The 18,526-nt window shown below is 37.4% G+C and overlaps 1 protein-coding gene across 7 annotated transcripts in view; it reads left to right on the top strand.

Moving 5' to 3' along the window:
- USP32 (ubiquitin specific peptidase 32) overlaps positions 1 to 18,526 on the top strand; it is a 237,081-nt gene that overhangs the window by 181,240 nt on the left and 37,315 nt on the right. For 4 of the 7 annotated variants that reach the window (XM_082707485.1, XM_082707487.1, XM_082707489.1 and 1 more), the window contains 5 exons: positions 1,062 to 1,164; positions 10,541 to 10,736; positions 13,027 to 13,202; positions 13,757 to 13,897; positions 18,367 to 18,484. In XM_082707485.1, coding sequence (XP_082563611.1) covers positions 1,062 to 1,164; positions 10,541 to 10,736; positions 13,027 to 13,202; positions 13,757 to 13,897; positions 18,367 to 18,484 — 734 coding nt within the window. Of the gene's footprint in view, positions 1 to 1,061; positions 1,165 to 10,540; positions 10,737 to 13,026; positions 13,203 to 13,756; positions 13,898 to 18,366 lie in introns of all 7 variants that reach the window. The other 3 variants (XM_082707484.1, XM_082707486.1, XM_082707488.1) reach the window with 1 other exon arrangement.

Here is an 18,526-nt window from a genome sequence, read left to right as displayed (position 1 = left end):
CACCACTTTATGTTATGAATTTCTCCTCTGTAAAAACTTTTAAAAAATCACAATGTGATGCAACTTCATACCCACTTGAATATTTATGATAGAAAAGATAGATGGTAAAACACGTTGCCAAGAATGTGAAAAAACTAGAACTATTATACATTACTGATAGAAATGTTAAATGGTATGGCCACTTTGGACAATAGCTTATCAATTTCAATTTATCAGATGTTAGATGGATAAACAAAATGTGGTGTATACATACCTGTGGGATGCATTATAAATAGTATTTGGGGGGGCTCAGTCAGTGAAGCAGCCAGGCAACTCTTGATTTTGGCTCCAGTCATGATCTCACGGTCCTAGGATTGAGCCCTGTGTCAGGCTGTGTGCTCAGTGGGGAATCTGCTTGAGATTCTCTCTCTACCTCTCCTTCTGTCCCTCTCCCCACTCGTGCTCGCTCGCTCGCTCTCTGTGAATAAATCTTTTTAAAAAATAGTGTTTGGAATGGAATAACAAAACACAAAGTAATGATATCTGCTAAAATGTAGATGAACCTCAAAAACTTGGTAAGTCAAAGAGGCCAGATATAAAAGACCATGTGTTCTATTACTCCATTTATATGAATTGTTCAGAAAAGGGAAATTTGTAAGAGACAGAAAATAGACTAATGGTTTCCTGGGCTGAGAGTGTAACATGAATTGACTAAAGTGGACACAGGATAGCTTTGGGGGGTAATGGAAATGTTCTAGAATTGGATTGTTGGATTATGGTGATAGTTGTCTATAAATTTACCACAGTCATTGAGTTATACTCTTAGTTCAGGTAAATTTTATGTTAGGTAAATTATTCCTCCATAAAACTATTTTTAAAAACATCGGGGTGTGGAGCTTGATAGTGTTGTTATGACTCCTGAAATGGACTTACCAGTGTTTCACTAATTGAAACTATGGCAGTCTATGTAGTATATCGTGTCATGTTTTTACTTTGTAAAAATTTCTAATAATTTCTGGATGCATGTGTGGTCATCTGTTTCATATGCCATTTAATGTACTGAATTTCTTTTGTATGTACAGAGGGTGGTTAGAACGAGAGAGCAGGTATGGTCTGCAACCAGGACACAACTGGTTTATCATCTCCATGCAGTGGTGGCAGCAGTGGAAAGAATATGTGAAATATGTGAGTATGATTCCCCTTTATCTACATATTACATAGAATTTTCAGTTCCATCAGACTTTGTGTGACTGTTGGCCAGTAATAAAATGCTTCGGTGTAGATAAGGATTTGAAGGGGAAGGAAACAAATACGGACCAAGCTCTGTTCTTACACTTCCACATAAATTTCCTCCCTTTCAACAGCTCTGCAAGGAAGGTAACAGTGGACATGGGGGTGCATGCATATGACCTTGCGTTTCTCAGTTAGTCTTGACAGTATCTCTGGGAGGAAGGTGGTATTAACATATTTTACCTGTGATGAACCTGAGGCTGAGATTAAAGGTAACCTAAATACAGGGTAGAGTTCTGGGATCAAACCTAAGGATTGACTTTTAAGCCAGTGGTGTCTCAACCACATCATTTACATTATCCTTCATTTGTTCACCTTTTTCATCAAAATGTTGAAGACCCTTGGGTAAGAAGTGCTGATTTTCTATTTAAAAAGTTAATTTCAGGACTAACATTAGAACTCAGTTTCTAATTGAGAATCTGCCATTGTTCCAAATAAAGAGTTCAAAGAGAAACTGTCATTAGTGAATAGTCTTATCGTACTTAAAATGGAATAGATTTTTCTTTAGAATTAAAAGACTCAGAGTAATTCCAGGAATCCAATTTCTCCATACTTGGAGAGCCAGCCAGTTGGTATGTAGACTCATTGTTAGTTACCAAATAATCACTAACCTGGTTTTTGGACTTTTATTTTTTTTCTCTATGTCCTTTTCTATCCTTATTTTTTAATCACAATATGGGTAGATTGTTTATATTATCTACTTAATTATTATGCCTGGTTCTTTTTTCTGTTTTGCAGGGTTAACACTTTGTTTTCACATATAAAATACATTAATCAGTGTGGTTGAAGGAGTAGAAAAGTAGGCAAATGACTTCAAACCCTTTAGGTAGATAATGATGGTTATTGTAAATAGAGAATGAAAATGGGGTAAAGCATCACAGTCTATGTTGAAATGTTTTTTGTCCTTTATGTTCTTAGATTGGCCTTGAAATGAATGGTTATTAATGTTTTACTGGCTGCGGACTCCAAGTGATACCTCATTTTGTGTTTTGAAGTATTACTTTTTGTTTCCTGTAGGAACATGGTCTTGTTCGCAGGAGCACATCCCTTATAAACAGAAGTGCACTGATGAAAACACAAACCTGATTTGCCCTCACCTGTGTAACCCTTCTGTGCATTAAAAGAATTAGTGGAGGGTTGCAAGAGAAAGATGTGGAGGGGGAAATTACACTTAAGGGTCGTATTCTATCCTCTACGGCATTCTGTATTACTGTCCAGTATGTGTCTGCCAAATGCAGACTTTTAAAGTTTACTCTAAAATGAAGTTGGTCCGGGGCATCTGGGTAGCTCAGTCAGTTAGTATCTGACTCTCAAGCCCCTTGTCAGGCTCCCAGCTCAGCAGGGCATCTGCTTCTCCTTCTCCCTCTGGCCTGCTCATGTGCTCTCGCTCTCAAATAAATAAAATCTTTTTTAAAAAATAAATAAATGCAATAAATAAATAAATAAATAAATAAATAAATAAATAAATAAATGCAGATCACCTTTTTAAAAAGTGATATTCTGGCCCATGTCTGTAAAATGACATTAAAGAACAGTTACCGGGCGCCTGGGTGGCTCAGTGGGTTAAGCCGCTGACTTCGGCTCAGGTCATGATCTCAGGGTCCTGGGATCGAGTCCCGCATCGGGCTCTCTGCTCAGCAGGGAGCCTGCTTCCTTCTCTCTCTCTCTGCCTGCCTCTCAGTGTACTTGTAATTTCTCTCTGTCAAATGAATAAATAAAAAATCTTAAAAAATAAAAAAATAAAGAACAGTTACCTCCATGACAGGATGTTACAAAGATTAAAGGAGTCGATACATGTTAAACATTTTAGATCAGTGTCTGGCATATAGTAAGTACTCAGTAAGTATTAGCTAATAGTCTGAGAAAACAGTACAGGATAATAGTAGTGAGCTATTATCCTTTTATAGGATAATAGTAGTGCTTGTTGGCAAGTGCTTTGTTTAAGAAAAATAATCGATATTTCCAGTGTGTTGGATAATTTCCTCTGAGCTTAGTCTGCCCACCTAATAAGAAATCCGTTAGCTTTATTTAATGTCTCTTCATAAAATGGTGTATTTGCTGATGTGAATTACTAATTGTCTAGAGGGCAGACTGTATCTTTCAGACAGCAGCATGTCTAAATAGAAAGAGACTAAGGGAGCAGGAAAAATAAGCAGTCCTTTCTCAGAAGTTGCCTTGCCTCAGATATGAATGATTGACTTGAGTTTGAATTTTGGATCTGCTCATAGGATCTGTTCTTCTTTATGGAGCCAAAGTTTTTATTTTTCTACTGTGTGAAATCTCCTTTTGTACAAATGTAAACTGGGAGAAATGGTGAAATCTTTTCGGTCATCATTGTAGTATATATTCTTGTCTTTCCCTCCTGTTTGAGAGCTGAGAGAGCAGCTCTTACTACTCATGTACAGATTTTACTATTCATTATGTATTATTGGTTGGTATGTGACTTTGGAGTTAGAAAGCACTTTAAGCACTTCTCTTTTCTAAACTTGCAAAGCTTCTGATGGCCCTTTAGGTTTTGTAATTGCACAGAGTTGTATTGGGCAAATATTTTATTCCTGATCTAGATTTTCTAGAGTTTCAGGTCTCTTGACTCCTATCTTAGTACTTTTTCCATTACTCATACTACCTTCCATTTTTCAAAAACCAGCATTGCAGACTAATGAAATATAATATTGACATAACTAGTAGTTAGGTTCATGAATAGTTATAGTATACATATATGTAGAAGAAAGTAGCATCATCATTGATAGAGAAGAAAGTGAATCCTGACCCTTATTTTGGAATACCATTAAATTCTGACACAACTCAAAAGAAATCATGACATGCTTAAAGTAGAATTATCTTCTCTTAAAGTGCCACATATCCCTTTTGGGAGTTCGTGACTCAGAGCTCAGAGGAGGATGAAGTTTTTCACCATTGGTGAAACTTTATCTACCTAGAGACCTGTCTTCTGAAAACACAGGGTAGTTGCTAAGAGTTCCAGAGCCAGAAGTCAGTAAAAACAAAACAAGATCCTTTGACATTTAAGGGGAAAAATTTTCCCAGAGCAACTGGAAATAACACTCAGAGTCAGTGACTATGTATATGACCATTATTGATTTGTTTAAGATGTAGAAGGAAAGTAGTCATAAGATGAGTCAACTGAAAATGTTGACAATTTCACTGAAAGACAAGGGTGGAAGCAATGACCTAAAAATTAGGACAGAGAAGGGGGAAGAAGAAAGAACCTGAGTAATGGTGGCAGTTTCAGACACTGCCCGACACTGAGAGCAGTAGATTCCTGGAATAGAAAAATAAGCCAGTCAATGAGAAGATAGACCACTCTAGTTGGAACATTGGAAAATAAGTGAAAAAAAGCCTTTATTCTCTATCTAAAAAGGTTATCATTCACTGCACCATGTTAAAAGCATATGGTATAGTGTGAAGTCACTGGTGACAAAGACTGCAGTCTCTGATAAGCTATTACAATTATTCTATTGCTGAATTATTGTAAAACTTAATAGATTTAATGCCTGGTAATATTTTTACCACCCCATTTTCTTACCAATAATATCTATAGGTTTCATCCTAAGGACTAAACTGTTCAGAATAAGAAATAAGAATAGTTTCATGTAGGGGTACCTGGGTGGCTCAGTGGGTTAAGCCTCTGCCTTCGGCTCTGGTCATGATCTCAGGGTCCTGGGATTGGAGCCCTGCATCTGGCTCTCTGTTTAGCAGGGAGCCTACTTCCCCCTCTCTCTCTGCCTGCCTCTCTGCCTACTTGTGGACCACTCTGTCAAATAAATAAATAAAATCTTTAAAAAAAAAAAAAAAAAGAATAGTTTCATGTAAGTTTTCTTTAGAAATATAAGCTATATATAAGATTTCCAAACCCTGGGGGCTTGGGTGGCTCAGTCTTAGGTTAAGTGTCTGCCCTCAGCTTAGGTCATAATCCAGGGTCCTGGGATCGAGCGAGTTGGACTCCCTGCTCAGCTAGAGTCTGCTTCTCCGTCTCCCTCTGCTCCTTTCCTTCTCCCCTGCTTGTGCAGCTCTCTCTTTCTCTCTCTCTCAAATAAATAAATCTTTTTTAAAGATTTAAAATACAATTCCAAATGTTTCTCTTTGAAATTCTGCTAAATATCAAACTCAGAGGAAAGCTTAAAGGAATTTTTTTTCTCAGATATAATTAAAGGAGAGCCAGTCTTCCTCAAAGTATATTACTACTTTTTTAAATTTTTATTTATTTTTATTTTTTTAAAATATTTTATATTTATTTGACAGAGAGAGATCACAAGTAGGCAGAGAAGCAGGCAGAGAGAGAGGGGGAAGCAGGCTCCCCGCAGAGCAGAGAGCCCGATGCAGGGCTCGATCCCAGGACCCTGAGATCATGACCTGAGCCAAAGGCAGAGGCTCAACCCACCGAGCCATCCAGGCGCCCCAATTACTACATATTTTCAAAAAGTGAGTTATAGTGCATAAACAAACTTAAAATAAATGGAATAGAGAAATGAGTATAAATTTTAAAAAGAGTTGCCTATCAAGTCCACATGATAGTTACATGGACATCATTTAAGTTCAGAAACACTTGTGGCAAAAATAAAAGATTTTTCTGGAGGATAATGAAGTAACCTGAGAGAAGACTTAAATTTTTTAAGTTGTTCTTTCAAAATGACTATCTTACTAGTTTTACTCCATCTTTATAGGAAAGAAGCAAATGACCCAAAAGTTCATTAAAAATCTGAATCTTTCTAAAAAGCAAGTTCCAGAGGAAGTAGTACACTTAGTAAGAAATCAGTTACTCCTCTACTCTCAGCATTGGGAACACATTTATAAAAACAAAAGTATGAGCCTATAATCCTCACTGGGGCAGTGGTTATCAGTTTTGACTACATAGTAGGATCACATATAGGCCTTTACAAAAAGAGAAATAAAATGCCTCTGTTCCTCTCCAGACCAAATAAATCAGAAAGTATAATGGGGGTGGCAACATTTAATTAATATAAATAAGTCATCTTATTTACGAAAAATTTTGAAACTTAAATCCATTGCCGTTGGTATGGACTCAACATCAGAAAAGCTGTGAGAAGATCAATATTGTGTTTGAGAAGATGAATATTATCTTTAAGAAATTGCCATGAAATCCACACACAAAAGGCCAAACATAGGATTAATAATATAAACTACTCAAACCTAGTTTACGTTTCTAATTCTTTGGCCATAGGTCATTTTTGTTTTGTTGTACATACAATTTGACTTCTTTGGTGGATAGTCTAATTTAAAATACTGATGGTGGGAGGCGCCTCGTTGGCTCTTTCGGTAGAACATGTGATTCTTGACAGGTTATGAGTTCAGGCCTCATGTTGGGCATAGAGCTTACTTAAAAAGAAATAAAATCCCAATGGCCCCAAATCCATATTTAACGTAGATTCCCAGTTTTTAGTCATTAGTGTACTGTGGCCATCATATTTTGCCATATAGTTATGTACTTAATGTGTTTATTTAAATAACTTTATCATTTTTATGTAAATAAATGTCTTTTTTAAAGTGAACTCTTGATACCAGCATCTTAAATAGAAAATCAGTGTCACACTCCAGAAATAGAAGGTCAAAATAAAAATAAATTCAGTGAAAATAAGATATAATATCAAATTCCAGCTAAACAGTGTTGTATTAAGGTCTCTTCTCTGTTAAAAAGAGAAATTATCAGGTGTTACATTAGCAGATCAAGTATTAGATTAGCACATTAGGAAAAAAAGATTAGCACATCAGTAACAAACAGGGACCGTTTCCTTGAAGTAATTAGAGGATTGAGAGAGAATTGAATAGAGAATAACTTTTTCACTGCAAACTAGTTATTAATACGCAAAATAATCTGGTACCTTTCCTACACTTTAGGAAACGTATTAATTGACAGAAGATGCCAACATTAGGATCTGTAGTAAAGAATCTACATGCTTTTGAATTGTTTGCAGTTTTAACAATTGCTATTTTAAAAAACTTAATCCCAAAAGTGAATTGGTTTGTAGAAAGGAACCTAGGTTTTATTCTCATTCTTCTTGCCACTCTTTCAGTTAAAGGCATTGAAATTTTTTCAGAGCTGGCTTCTGAAGGATCTATGAATTGATAGTATTCACCTGGCTTATAGATGATACAGGAGAAAGCATTAATAAAATGTTGATCCAGTGTCTCTCTGGGCTAAAATTAGGGATGTTCTAATTGCATTAAAAGAAACTAAAGGTCCCACTGTGCTATTGCTATGGTGTTACTTGGAGCTTGTCTTTTAAATTGGATATTTTTCTTGGGTTGGGTCATTTGTTTTATAAGCAGTACCTCCAGCAATCAGTTTTTTTCATAAAATGCATGTCAGTTTTTGTTGAATGCCACTTGAGTTCTTCTACCCATGCTATTGCCTTTTGGACCTTGTTTCACTGGTAAATCCCTTTAGTCTCTTCACCCTCTCAGTTGCAAATGTCCTGATCTTCTAAAGGCATTCATAGATATACATTCTCAGAGTCTTTATGTTTTCTGTCACTAAACTTAGTAGAAAATAATTCTGTGCTAGTCATCTCAGCTTCTGGTACTAAACAATCTCTTGATTTTTCTTTCATCATTCAGTCTCTAGATTCTTTTTTTTTTTTTTAATTATTTGACAGACCGAGATCACAAGCAGGCAGAGAGAGAAAGGAGGAAGCAGGCTCCCCGCGGAGCAGAGATTCCCAGGACTCTGGGATCATGACCTGAGCTGAAGGCAGAGGGGTTAACCCACTGAGCCACCCAGGTCCCCCCCAGTCTCTAGATTCTTACATTACAGATTTTATAAATATTATTCTCCCCTTATTTTACATACACCATGTTCTTAGGCTTCAGGAAGGCTCTTGACCTTCAGATTTTTATATTCTACCTCTTTTTCTGTCCTGAGCACAAGACTCAAGTGTCCCAGGTAACTCAAAAAGAATATCCCAAAATAAGCTCATTTCCCCAGATGATCCCATTAACTCATAAACTTTATCTTATAAAGGTGTCAACTCCCGTCTAGTCATCTATGCCAGTACCTCAGGTTCTACCTTGGAATTATCTTTGCCTCTTTTTTATCCACAATTAGTTGTCAAATTTTTTCACCTCTTACATATTCTTAGTCCATCTTCTTCTCTCCATCTCCTTACTTCTGGATCTATCTTTATGGTTTATTACCTTACAATCTCTTGCCTTGAATTATTATAGGAGCCTTATTTTTTTTTTTTAAGATTTACTTATATTTATTTGAGAGAGAGAGAGAGAGACCGTGCAGGAAGGGGAGAAGGGTAGAGAGAATCTCAAGTAGACTCTCCACTGAAGAAGGAGCTCATCATAACGCCTGATCATGACCTGAGCTGACATCAAGAGCTGTGACTGAGCCACCCAGGTGCCCCAGTATAGGAGCCCTCTAGCATGTGTCTCAGGTTTCCATTTCTGCCTCTGGTCCTTTCTGTAGAGTACTTATTAAAGCAAAAATTGGATTATACTGCTCCATTTGAAAGCCTTTCACAGAAAAATCCTGTGGATATAATGTTGAGTGAAAGAAAAAGAAAACTCTATGCTGTGTTTAAAATGTAATACCAGTTTTATAGCAACCAGAATGATGGTTCATATTTACTAAACACTAGGCAGTTTACATGTGTCGCCTAAATAATCTTTACAGTAACTCTGAGATAGATACTAACATTACCCTGATTTTTACCCATGAAGAATCCAAGGCTTAGAAATTTACTTATTGTGGGGGTACCTGGGTGGGTCAGGAGTCATTTAAGTATCTGACTCTTGATCTGGGCTCAGGTCTTGATCTGAGGGTCGTGTGTTCAAGCCCTGTGTTTGACTCCATGCTGGGAGTGGAGCCTACTTTAAAAAAAGTTATCCTGAAAGGTCACATAGCTGGTAAATCAGAACACTGCCCTTAGTTCTAACTATATATTCCACAGTATTTATTTTTTTACATGTGTGTGTGTGTTTTCAGTCATGAAAAAATAAAGGAAACACACCGCAGTACCAACTGTAGTTAATGCTAAATGCTGGGATCATTTAGCATATTTATGATATTCTTCTGTAGTTCTTGCAGTGACAGTGTAATCTGTAATAATAAAAAGAATAAATGTTATTTAATTTTTTAAATATTAAAAGAAACCTTCCATAATTTTCAGTTTTCAACAGAATAAAGGCCTAAATTAGTTTGTGTCAGGGGCACCTGGCCGACTGGCTGGCTGGCTCAGTGGGTAGAGCATGCAATGCCCCCTACTTTTTTTTTTTTTTTTTTTTTAAAAAGGCTGACCCCCTTGGGGTGCCTGGGTGGCTCAGTGGGTTAAAACCTCTGCCTTTGGCTCAGGTCATGATCTCAGGGTGCTGGGATCGAGCCCCGAATCGGGCTCTCTGCTCCATAGGGAGCCTACTTCCCTTCCTCTCTCTCTGCCTGCCTCTCTGCCTACTTGTCATCTCTGTCTGTCAAATAAATAAAATCTTAAAAAAGAAAAGCTGACCCTCCCATGAGTAAGAAGGACCTTCTTTTCCCCCCCTACCCCAAATATTTTCTGTTTATTTGACAGAGAGAGACAGCGAGAAAGGGAACACAAGCAGGGGGAGTGGAAGAGGGAGACGCTGGCTTCCCACCAAGTAGGAAGCCATATGCTGGGCTGGATCCCAGGACCCTGGAGTCATGACCTGAGCTGAAGGCAGACGCTAAACAACTGAGCCTCCCAGGTGCCCCAGAGCGTGCAATTCTTGATCTCAGGGTCACATTGAGCATAGTACTTACTTTAGAAGATAATAAATAAACAGGGGCACCTGGGTGACTCAGTAAGTTGACTGTCTTGTCTTCAGCTCAGGTCATGATCCCGGGGTCCTGGAATTGAGCCCAGCGTGGGGCTCCCGTGGGGCTCCCTGCTCAGCGGGGAGCCTGCTTCTCTCTCTCCCTTTGCCTTCCATTTTGCCTACTTGCGCTCTCTGTCAAATAAATAAATAAAATCTTTAAAAAAGATATTTAAATAAAATAAACACACATACGTACATACATCACTCACTCCCTTTGTGTCACAGAGTCCTTTGTGGTATGTGTCCCCAGTCTGCTTTATTAATATTATTTACACACACACATCCCCTTTGAAAAAACTGAAATTTAGTTACAGATTAAAATGTTCTTAATTGGCAGTAGCTAACTACAGGAGGATTAAAAGCAATAGATAATTTAGAGATTCATTTTCGAAACCTGCTTAGTGCTTGGATTATTAAATTGTACCTTTTAATTTCTGACCTCATGATTTTTTAGGATGCCAGCCCTGTTGTAATTGAGCCGTCATCTGTTCTGAATGGAGGGAAATATTCATTTGGAACAGCAGTACATTGTATAGAGCAGAGTGAAGATAGAATCGGAGGAGGCAGCCTCAGCTATGTGAATACCACAGAAGAGAAGTTTTCAGACAACATTTCTTCTGCATCTGAAGCCTCAGAAACTGCTGGCAGTGGTAAGATGGCTTGCTTCCCATAAAGTTTATTCAAGGTCAAGTATAAATACTCTTATTAAAAGAGTATACTTTGTCAGAGAATGTGCTTCGTAGGATATAACCAGACGTCTGTTCACAGAAATAAGTTTTGAATGAAATAGTCAGTTATAAAATTCTTGAATATATTAGTAACTTTACAAAGAGAAACTCTTCTGTATTCTATTTCATGAATCTCTCAATTTGAAAATATGTTCGCTGTTTGGGTACCTGGCTGATTCTGTCAGTAGAGCATGCAACTCTTGATCTTAGGGTTGTGGTTTAAGGCCCAGGTTGGGCATGAGCCTACTTAAATAAGTTCATTTGTTTAAATATATATATATACACATATATATATTTGTGTGTGTATATATATATAGTTTCACTATTTTCATTGATTAAAGCTACTTCTCTCCATATCACTATTTAATTATTTTGTCAATCATTTGGAGGGACAGTTTTTGAGAAAATCTGAAATTCCATCTCCAAGACTCTCTGCCTTCACTGGGTTAAGTGCACCCTCATATTAGATTCTGCAGACATTTCAGGCTGGAATTAGGGGATTATTTTGTGAAACTATTGAGAAAAAGTCAAAATGCATCCCATAATCCTTTGCAGTCCTTTAGTCATACCTAAAACTCAGTGTTTCTACACATTTGGGGAAAATGCTTTGATGTTTTTGTGGCATAGATGAGTTGAGCTGATCCCTCTGCTGAAAACAGTGGCAGTACTCTCAAGTTTACTCTTACTTCATCTCTGAGATCCAGCAAATCGGACAGAGCTAGCCTCTTCTCTACAAAGTTCTTTGTAAAATCTACTTCTCCTTCTTCCCCATCTGATTTTTTTTTTTTTAAGATTTTTAAAAAATTTATGTTTGACAGAGAGATCACAAGTAGGCAGAGCAGCAGGCTTCCTGCTGAACAGAGAGCCTGATATGGGGCTCGATCCCAGGACCCTGAAATCAAGACCTGAGCCGAAGGCAGAGGCTTAACCCTCTGAGCCACCCAGGCACCCCTTCCCCATTTAGCACTCCTAGAAGTTCTGTCTCTGATGAGCTTTAACGGCAAGATTATTTTTTAACACCAAGATTATTTTTTACCCTCTCTAAGGTCCTGTGCTATCCATAGTCTGAACAGTGCCCCAAACAAAAGATTTAAAGTGGCTGATGGCTAGAATGTTTGCCCAATTGATGGCTAGAATGGTTATTAGTCTGTTGTTCAGAGTTGAAATACCTTTTTTTTTTTTAAAGATTTTATTTATTTATTTGACAGAGATCACAAATAGGCAGAGAAGGGGGATGGGAAGCAGGCTCCCTGCTGAGCAGAGAGCCCAGTGCAGGGCTCAATCCCAGGACCCTGAGAACATGACCTGAGCTGAAGGCAGAGGCTTAACCCACTGAACCATCCAGGTGCCTCCAGAGTTGAAATACCTTAAAATACCATTGAATTTCACAACTCTTAAGTCATTATTAATCATTTTTCTGTGTGCATTTTTCTATTGCAACCTGACATGCCTTCCTTTGAAATAAATTTACTAGGAAAGTTCCCTCCTCCCTGGCACTCTTCTGTTAAGAGTTCTTGTTTTAGCTCCTTCCCTTTGGTTTAGAGACTTCTTATGACCAGTCTCTTAAGAACATTTGGAATATGTTTACAGGTGGAAAAAGAAGAATTAAGGGTGACTCTGTGAGAGCCCAGCTGTTTGGCCATACATCTTCCTTTTCTATTAAAAGGTGTATAATTATTGTGAGTTATTAGATATTTTAGGAGGCTGGCCACATGTTCATTTGGCCACAGTTTGGTCGTGGTTTTTGTTTTTTGTTGTGGTTTTTTAGATTTCTATTTATTTATTTTAGAGAGAGAGCATGTGAATCAGGGTGAAGGGAGTGGGAGCCAGAGGGGGAGAGAGAATCCCAAGCAGACTCCATGCTGAGTATAGAGCCTCACATGGGCTGGATCTTATGACCGTGAGATCATGACCTGAGCTGAAATCAAGAGTTGGGCACTTACCCGTAACTGTGCCAGTCAGGGGCTTCATTTGGTAATTTGGTAACAGTTTTTAAAGCTTTTTTTCCCACCTAGTGTTATGCTAGGTGTTGTCCAGAAGGATTACGTGTGTATTTCCTATCTTCTACAGAGTTGCCAGAATCTTACACTATACTGACATGCCAACAGAAAAATAGCATTAATCTAATATATGGACATTGAGTTCATATATTCAAACTTATTTATGTATAATAACTACAAATAAAGAGATTCCATCCTCTTTTCCCTTACAGGCTTTCTGTATTCTGCCACACCAGGGGCAGATATGTGCTTTGCTCGACAACATAACACTTCTGACAATAACAACCAGTGTTTGCTAGGAGCCAATGGGAATATTTTGTTGCATCTCAATCCTCAGAAACCAGGGGCTATTGATAACCAGCCACTAGTAACTCAAGAACCTGTAAAGGTAGGTGATATGACATCTACTTAAAATAATTCCCTTTCAGGTGGCAAGTAAGTTTCATTCTAGAGGTTTTAACATATAGCAAGACATTTGTACATTCACGGTTCGTTAAATTAACCTGTTGTAGGTGGGTGACTCTGCATAGTATATTTCCATGAGGATATTTTATGATTTAGTAATTGCACAGAAGCAGTGTAGTAATCCTTAGAAATAGTCTTACTTAAGACAGCTACTGGGAAAATGTAGTTTTTATGTGTATGTGGAAATTTTTTTTCCAAAGTAATATTTTCTGTTGTTTGAAAGAAATTTGTGAAAACCAGTCTTATTTCCAAATGCTCCAATGATTTTTTCAAATGATTTGCCTTGATTTCTCTTTCTTAAATAATTTACTTTGGAAGTTAAAAATAAAAATCTTTTTTAGAAAATGATTTTCCAGTAACGTGAAACTGAGTAGTGACATATGTGTTTGTTCTCCTGTATCTAGATTTTGTTAAAACACAAGAGACTGTAATACTAGAAATATTAAAAACCAACATTTGTATTCCATTCTTTCTAAGGCTACATCACTAACACTAGAAGGAGGACGATTAAAACGAACCCCACAGCTGATCCACGGAAGAGATTATGAAATGGTCCCAGAACCTGTGTGGAGAGCACTTTATCACTGGTATGGAGCAAACCTGGCTCTACCTAGACCCGTAAGTATAACCAATGGAGCTTTATATAAGGAACAGTCCTACTTTGGGTCTTCCATTACTTTGCTATATTGAATCCCACTATCCACAAATTAGTACTTTCTTATGATAGCAGAGTGCTCAGTACCTGTAAATTAGTTGAACAAAATTTAGGTTCCTTTATATTTAATCACTTATTCATTCATTTATTCATACATTAACCAAGTACTTTATTAGTATCAGCTCTATAGTGATGTGCCTGTGGAAATGGGTGTCTTACCTGGGGTGAAGGAAATAGTCACTAGACTTAAGTCAAGGAATTATTAGGCTAGGCTATTAAATAAGCCATCCATATAAACATAGACTTTAGAGGGACGCCTGGGTGGCTCAGTTGGTTGAGCAGCTGCCTTCGGCTCGGGTCATGATCCCGGCGTCCTGGGATCGAGTCCCACATCGGGCTCCTTGCTCAGCGGGGAGCCTGCTTCTCCCTCTGCCTCTGCCTGCCATTCTGTCTGCCTGTGCACGCTCTCTCCCCTTCTCTCTCTCTGATAAATAAATAAAATCTTAAAAAAAAAAATTAAAAAAAAAAAAAAACATAGACTTTAGAATAATATAGGGCTTAGGCTGGAGCAGAAGTCTGAAAGCCAGTGCCAAAAAGTTCAGTGAACATAGGGGAAGTGGTGCAGTGATTACTTCTGAGACTGTTATTTTCATTAACCACACAGGCATCCAGTTAGGGATTGGTTCATCCCATAGTTGTTGGTGGATTTTTGTGTTTCGTCTTCTTGAAAGAAGGACACAAAAATGATCATAACAGGAATGCAAGCAAGTGAATTCTGATTGACACCATTACTAGGATGAGTCATTCAGAGCATAAATAAAATGCTCTAAAGTAATTTAAAAGACTTAAAGAATATAACAACAAAACATTAGCGAGTTAACTATACCATTATACTGTTGGGTTTATACCGTAAGCAACAGGACGCATACCCTGAATACTTTTTGCATTATCAGTGCAGTAAAATGCTTCGTAATAAGGTTCCTTTTGTAGATCAGGAAGCACTCTCCATCATATAATGTCCAAGATAGAATTTTTTTATACCAGAAAAGTTGGCGTAAATGAGATACAGTAACTTAGATCACTTCCAAAGAGAGTAGAAGTCTGCTATAAAGCCTTAGTCTATAATTTTGATGTTGATTGTGACTTATTAATAATTATGTTTATTAAGAATTGTGTTCAAGTCAGAATCAGGAATTTGGGCTTTGAGTTTGTTGGCTCCAAAAGGTTCCTACTTGTATTTGGCATCAGAACTCCTAGATGTATAAATACAAATACATATATAAATATATAAATATAAATATATAGAGATATGTAAACATATATACTTTATTTATTGGGAGGTGGGGTAATCCTTCAAATAGTTGCTTAATTTCTGGGACTTTCCAGCTCTAGCTTAATATTATATATCTGGGAATATATCTGGGAAAACACTGTGATAATCGTTTTTGACATATATATAGTTTGATGTTTTAGAGTTGCCTAAATTTGGATTACCAGTGTTCCAGTCTCTAAATCTTAGTTTCTTCCTCCTCTGTAAAATGGAGCTAACAGTACCTACTTCACTACTCCTCTGAAAAGGGAGGTAAAAGTATCTACTTGTTTTGATAATTAAATAATACATATGATTAACACAGCATCTGATTTACAGTAAGTGGTCAGTAAATGTTGATCATTGCTAATATCATCATCATCATTAAGAGCATTTTCAGAACCTCACACAAGATCTTTTTTTTTTTTTTTTTAAGATTTTATTTATTTATTTGTCAGAGAGAGAGAGAGCGAGCACAGGCAGACAAAGTGGCAGGCAGAGGCAGAGGGAGAAGCAGGCTCCCTATGGAGCAAGGAGCCCGATGTGGGACTCGATCCCAGGATGCTGGGATCATGACCTGAGCCGAAGGCAGCTGCTTAACCAACTGAGCCACCCAGGCGTCCCAAGATCATGTTTTTTTACATTTATGTCAGACAAATATTAAAGTGATTTTACTAGATCAGAGCTGCATTTGCTGGCTTGGTAGAATTTTTTCATCTCTAAATATGACACATTTGCCTAATTTCAGGGAAAAATGCTGCAAAAAACATTTAAAATGGTGTTTTCAGGTAGAGAGAATACTAAATATTTTGCCATGGCAAGGTTAAAAATGAATGCTTTTATGATGTGTAAGTCATACTGTTTATATAAAAATATCTTTGGAGTGCCTGGGTAGCTCAGTCGGTTAAGCGTTCGACTCTTGATCTCAGCTCAGGTCTTGATCTCAGGGTTTTTTCCAAACGTGTGTGATCTCTTCAAGGTAAATTCTTGCACGTGGAGTTCCATCTATTGTTTGGCAGTTGCCACTGAAGTTAAGAAGTTCAAAGATAAGAATAATTAAAATGTAAATAAATAAGTGTTTTTGTATGTTTGTGCGTAAGACGTTATTAATTTGTAAATTTTCACAAACTCACTTGTTATCTTGGCAAACAAGATGCATATTATAAAAACTACTTCATTATCAGTTCAGATTCTGCCAAAGGTATGTTCTATGTAGCCTGTCAACTACTAATACTGAATTATTAATGCTTCCTCAGATCATATTAAACGGAAATTATAAGAAATTATGGTTGGCTTTGTAACTATTAGTACCTGCCCAGAAGTGGACAGACTTCTTCCAGCAGTCTAGAATACCAGGGAGAGCCCTTTCTTGCTTATCATTTAAGAAAGGATTTGAAAAAGCTCCCCAAAAGAGCTTTTCAAGTGCCATACTGTAGAATAACAGAACGTGTGGAATACTGTTAAGGAAAAGTCCTAAAGATTTGTAGCATTGTTTTCATTTGGTTCTTTACTGTTCTTTACTCTTGGTATTGGAAAATGATCTACTGCAGAAGATACTGGTTACTAGGGCAGAGGGAAATAAAATAAAACCTGGTCACTTGAGACTGTTAAAGATTGTATAGGATTTTGTGTTTTAAAGTAGGTTAATCCTGCTATCCTTTTGGAATACTAAATTGATAATGTTCTACTCTTAAAACTCTTAGAGTGATATTTTTATAATGAAATGTTTTCCAGTATCTTTGGGCTGGCAAGCATATTATTTGGAGGGAGTTACTAAAAAATCCAGTTTCAACATGAATCTCAATTTTGTGCATCTGGAGTAATTTTTTTTTTTTACTAATTTTTTTTAAATTTTATTTATTTATTTGACAGAGATCACAAGTAGGTAGAGAGGCAGGCACAGAGAGAGGAGGAAGCGGACTCCCCGCTGAGCAGAGAGCCCGATGTGGGGCTCGATCCCAGGACCCTGGGATCATGACCCGAGCCGAAGGCAGAGGCTTAACCCACTGAGCAACCCAGGTGCCCGCAGAGTAATTGTTTTAATCATAGACAAAAATACATGGAACAAACCAGTTATAGTAGAACATAGCAAATTTTTATATGAAAACATTTCTATTCTTAAAACTAATATAAGAGGGGCACCTGGGTGGCTCACTGGGTTAAAGCCTCTGCCTTTGGCTCAGGTCATGAGCTCAGGGTCCTGGGATCGAGCCCTACATCGGGCTCTGTGCTCAGCAGGGAGCCTTCTTCCTCCTCTCTCTCTGTCTGCCTCTCTGCCTACTTATGATCTCTGTCTGTCAGATAAATAAAATCTTTAAAAAAAAAACTAATAAATAAAATTTAGGCAAATTTATAATACTCTTTTTATATGTGTTAAAGAAACCAGGTATTTTCAAATGATGTCCACTGATAAGATTTTATGAGGGAAGCACATAAATTTCTGAGGATATTGTAAATTGCTACACTTCAGGTGGTAAAATGACTTAGTTAATGATACGGCCTTCCATACTTTTTAACTTCTAGCTCCAGTCCTAAGAATTTGTCACTTAAAAGACCTTTTAGGGGTACCTGGGTGGCTTAGGTGGTAAGCATCTGCCTTCGGCTCAGGTCATGATCCCAGTGTCCTGGGATCAAGCCCCACATCGGGCTCCTTGCTCCGCCGGAAGCCTGCTTCTCCCTCTTCCACTCCCCCTGCTTGTATTCCCTCTCCTGCTGCATCTCTCCGTCAAATAAATGAAATCTTTAAAAAAAAAAAAACCAAAAAAAGAAGACCATCATTTATGTATGAAGTATGTAAAAGTGAGAAGAATTATAGTGTGAAGGTAATAGAATTATAGATAATATTTAAGATTTCCCCCCTTAATTTCAGTGTTAACTTGCTTTTAAATGAAAGAGGAGAAAATACTCACCAGGAGTTCAAATCTTAGAAAATGAGTTTAGGACCAGGAGCCTGAGAGTATTTAAACCCATGTAATTTAAATCTATGAATCTCTGTAATCTAACAAATACAAGTAGTGAACCTATTGAACATTTTAGTTTCAAAATAAATCTCAGAAATTTGATAAAAAATGACATTTTGTTTCTTCTTTTATAGTGATCACATTATATCTTTTATAACAATAGGTGATCAAGAATAGCAAGACAGAAATCCCAGAGCTGGAGTTATTTCCTCGCTATCTTCTCTTCCTAAGACAGCAGCCTGCTACTCGGACACAGCAGTCTAACATCTGGGTGAATATGGGTATGATGAGCCTGAGAATGTTTCCTCAGCATTTACCAAGAG

Source organism: Mustela nivalis, assembly GCF_964662115.1.
Source record: "Mustela nivalis genome assembly, chromosome: 17".
Lineage (NCBI taxonomy): Eukaryota > Metazoa > Chordata > Mammalia > Carnivora > Mustelidae > Mustela > Mustela nivalis.
The sequence above is the reverse complement of the archived record's forward strand: the minus strand, read 5'-3'. Positions and strand labels throughout refer to the sequence as shown.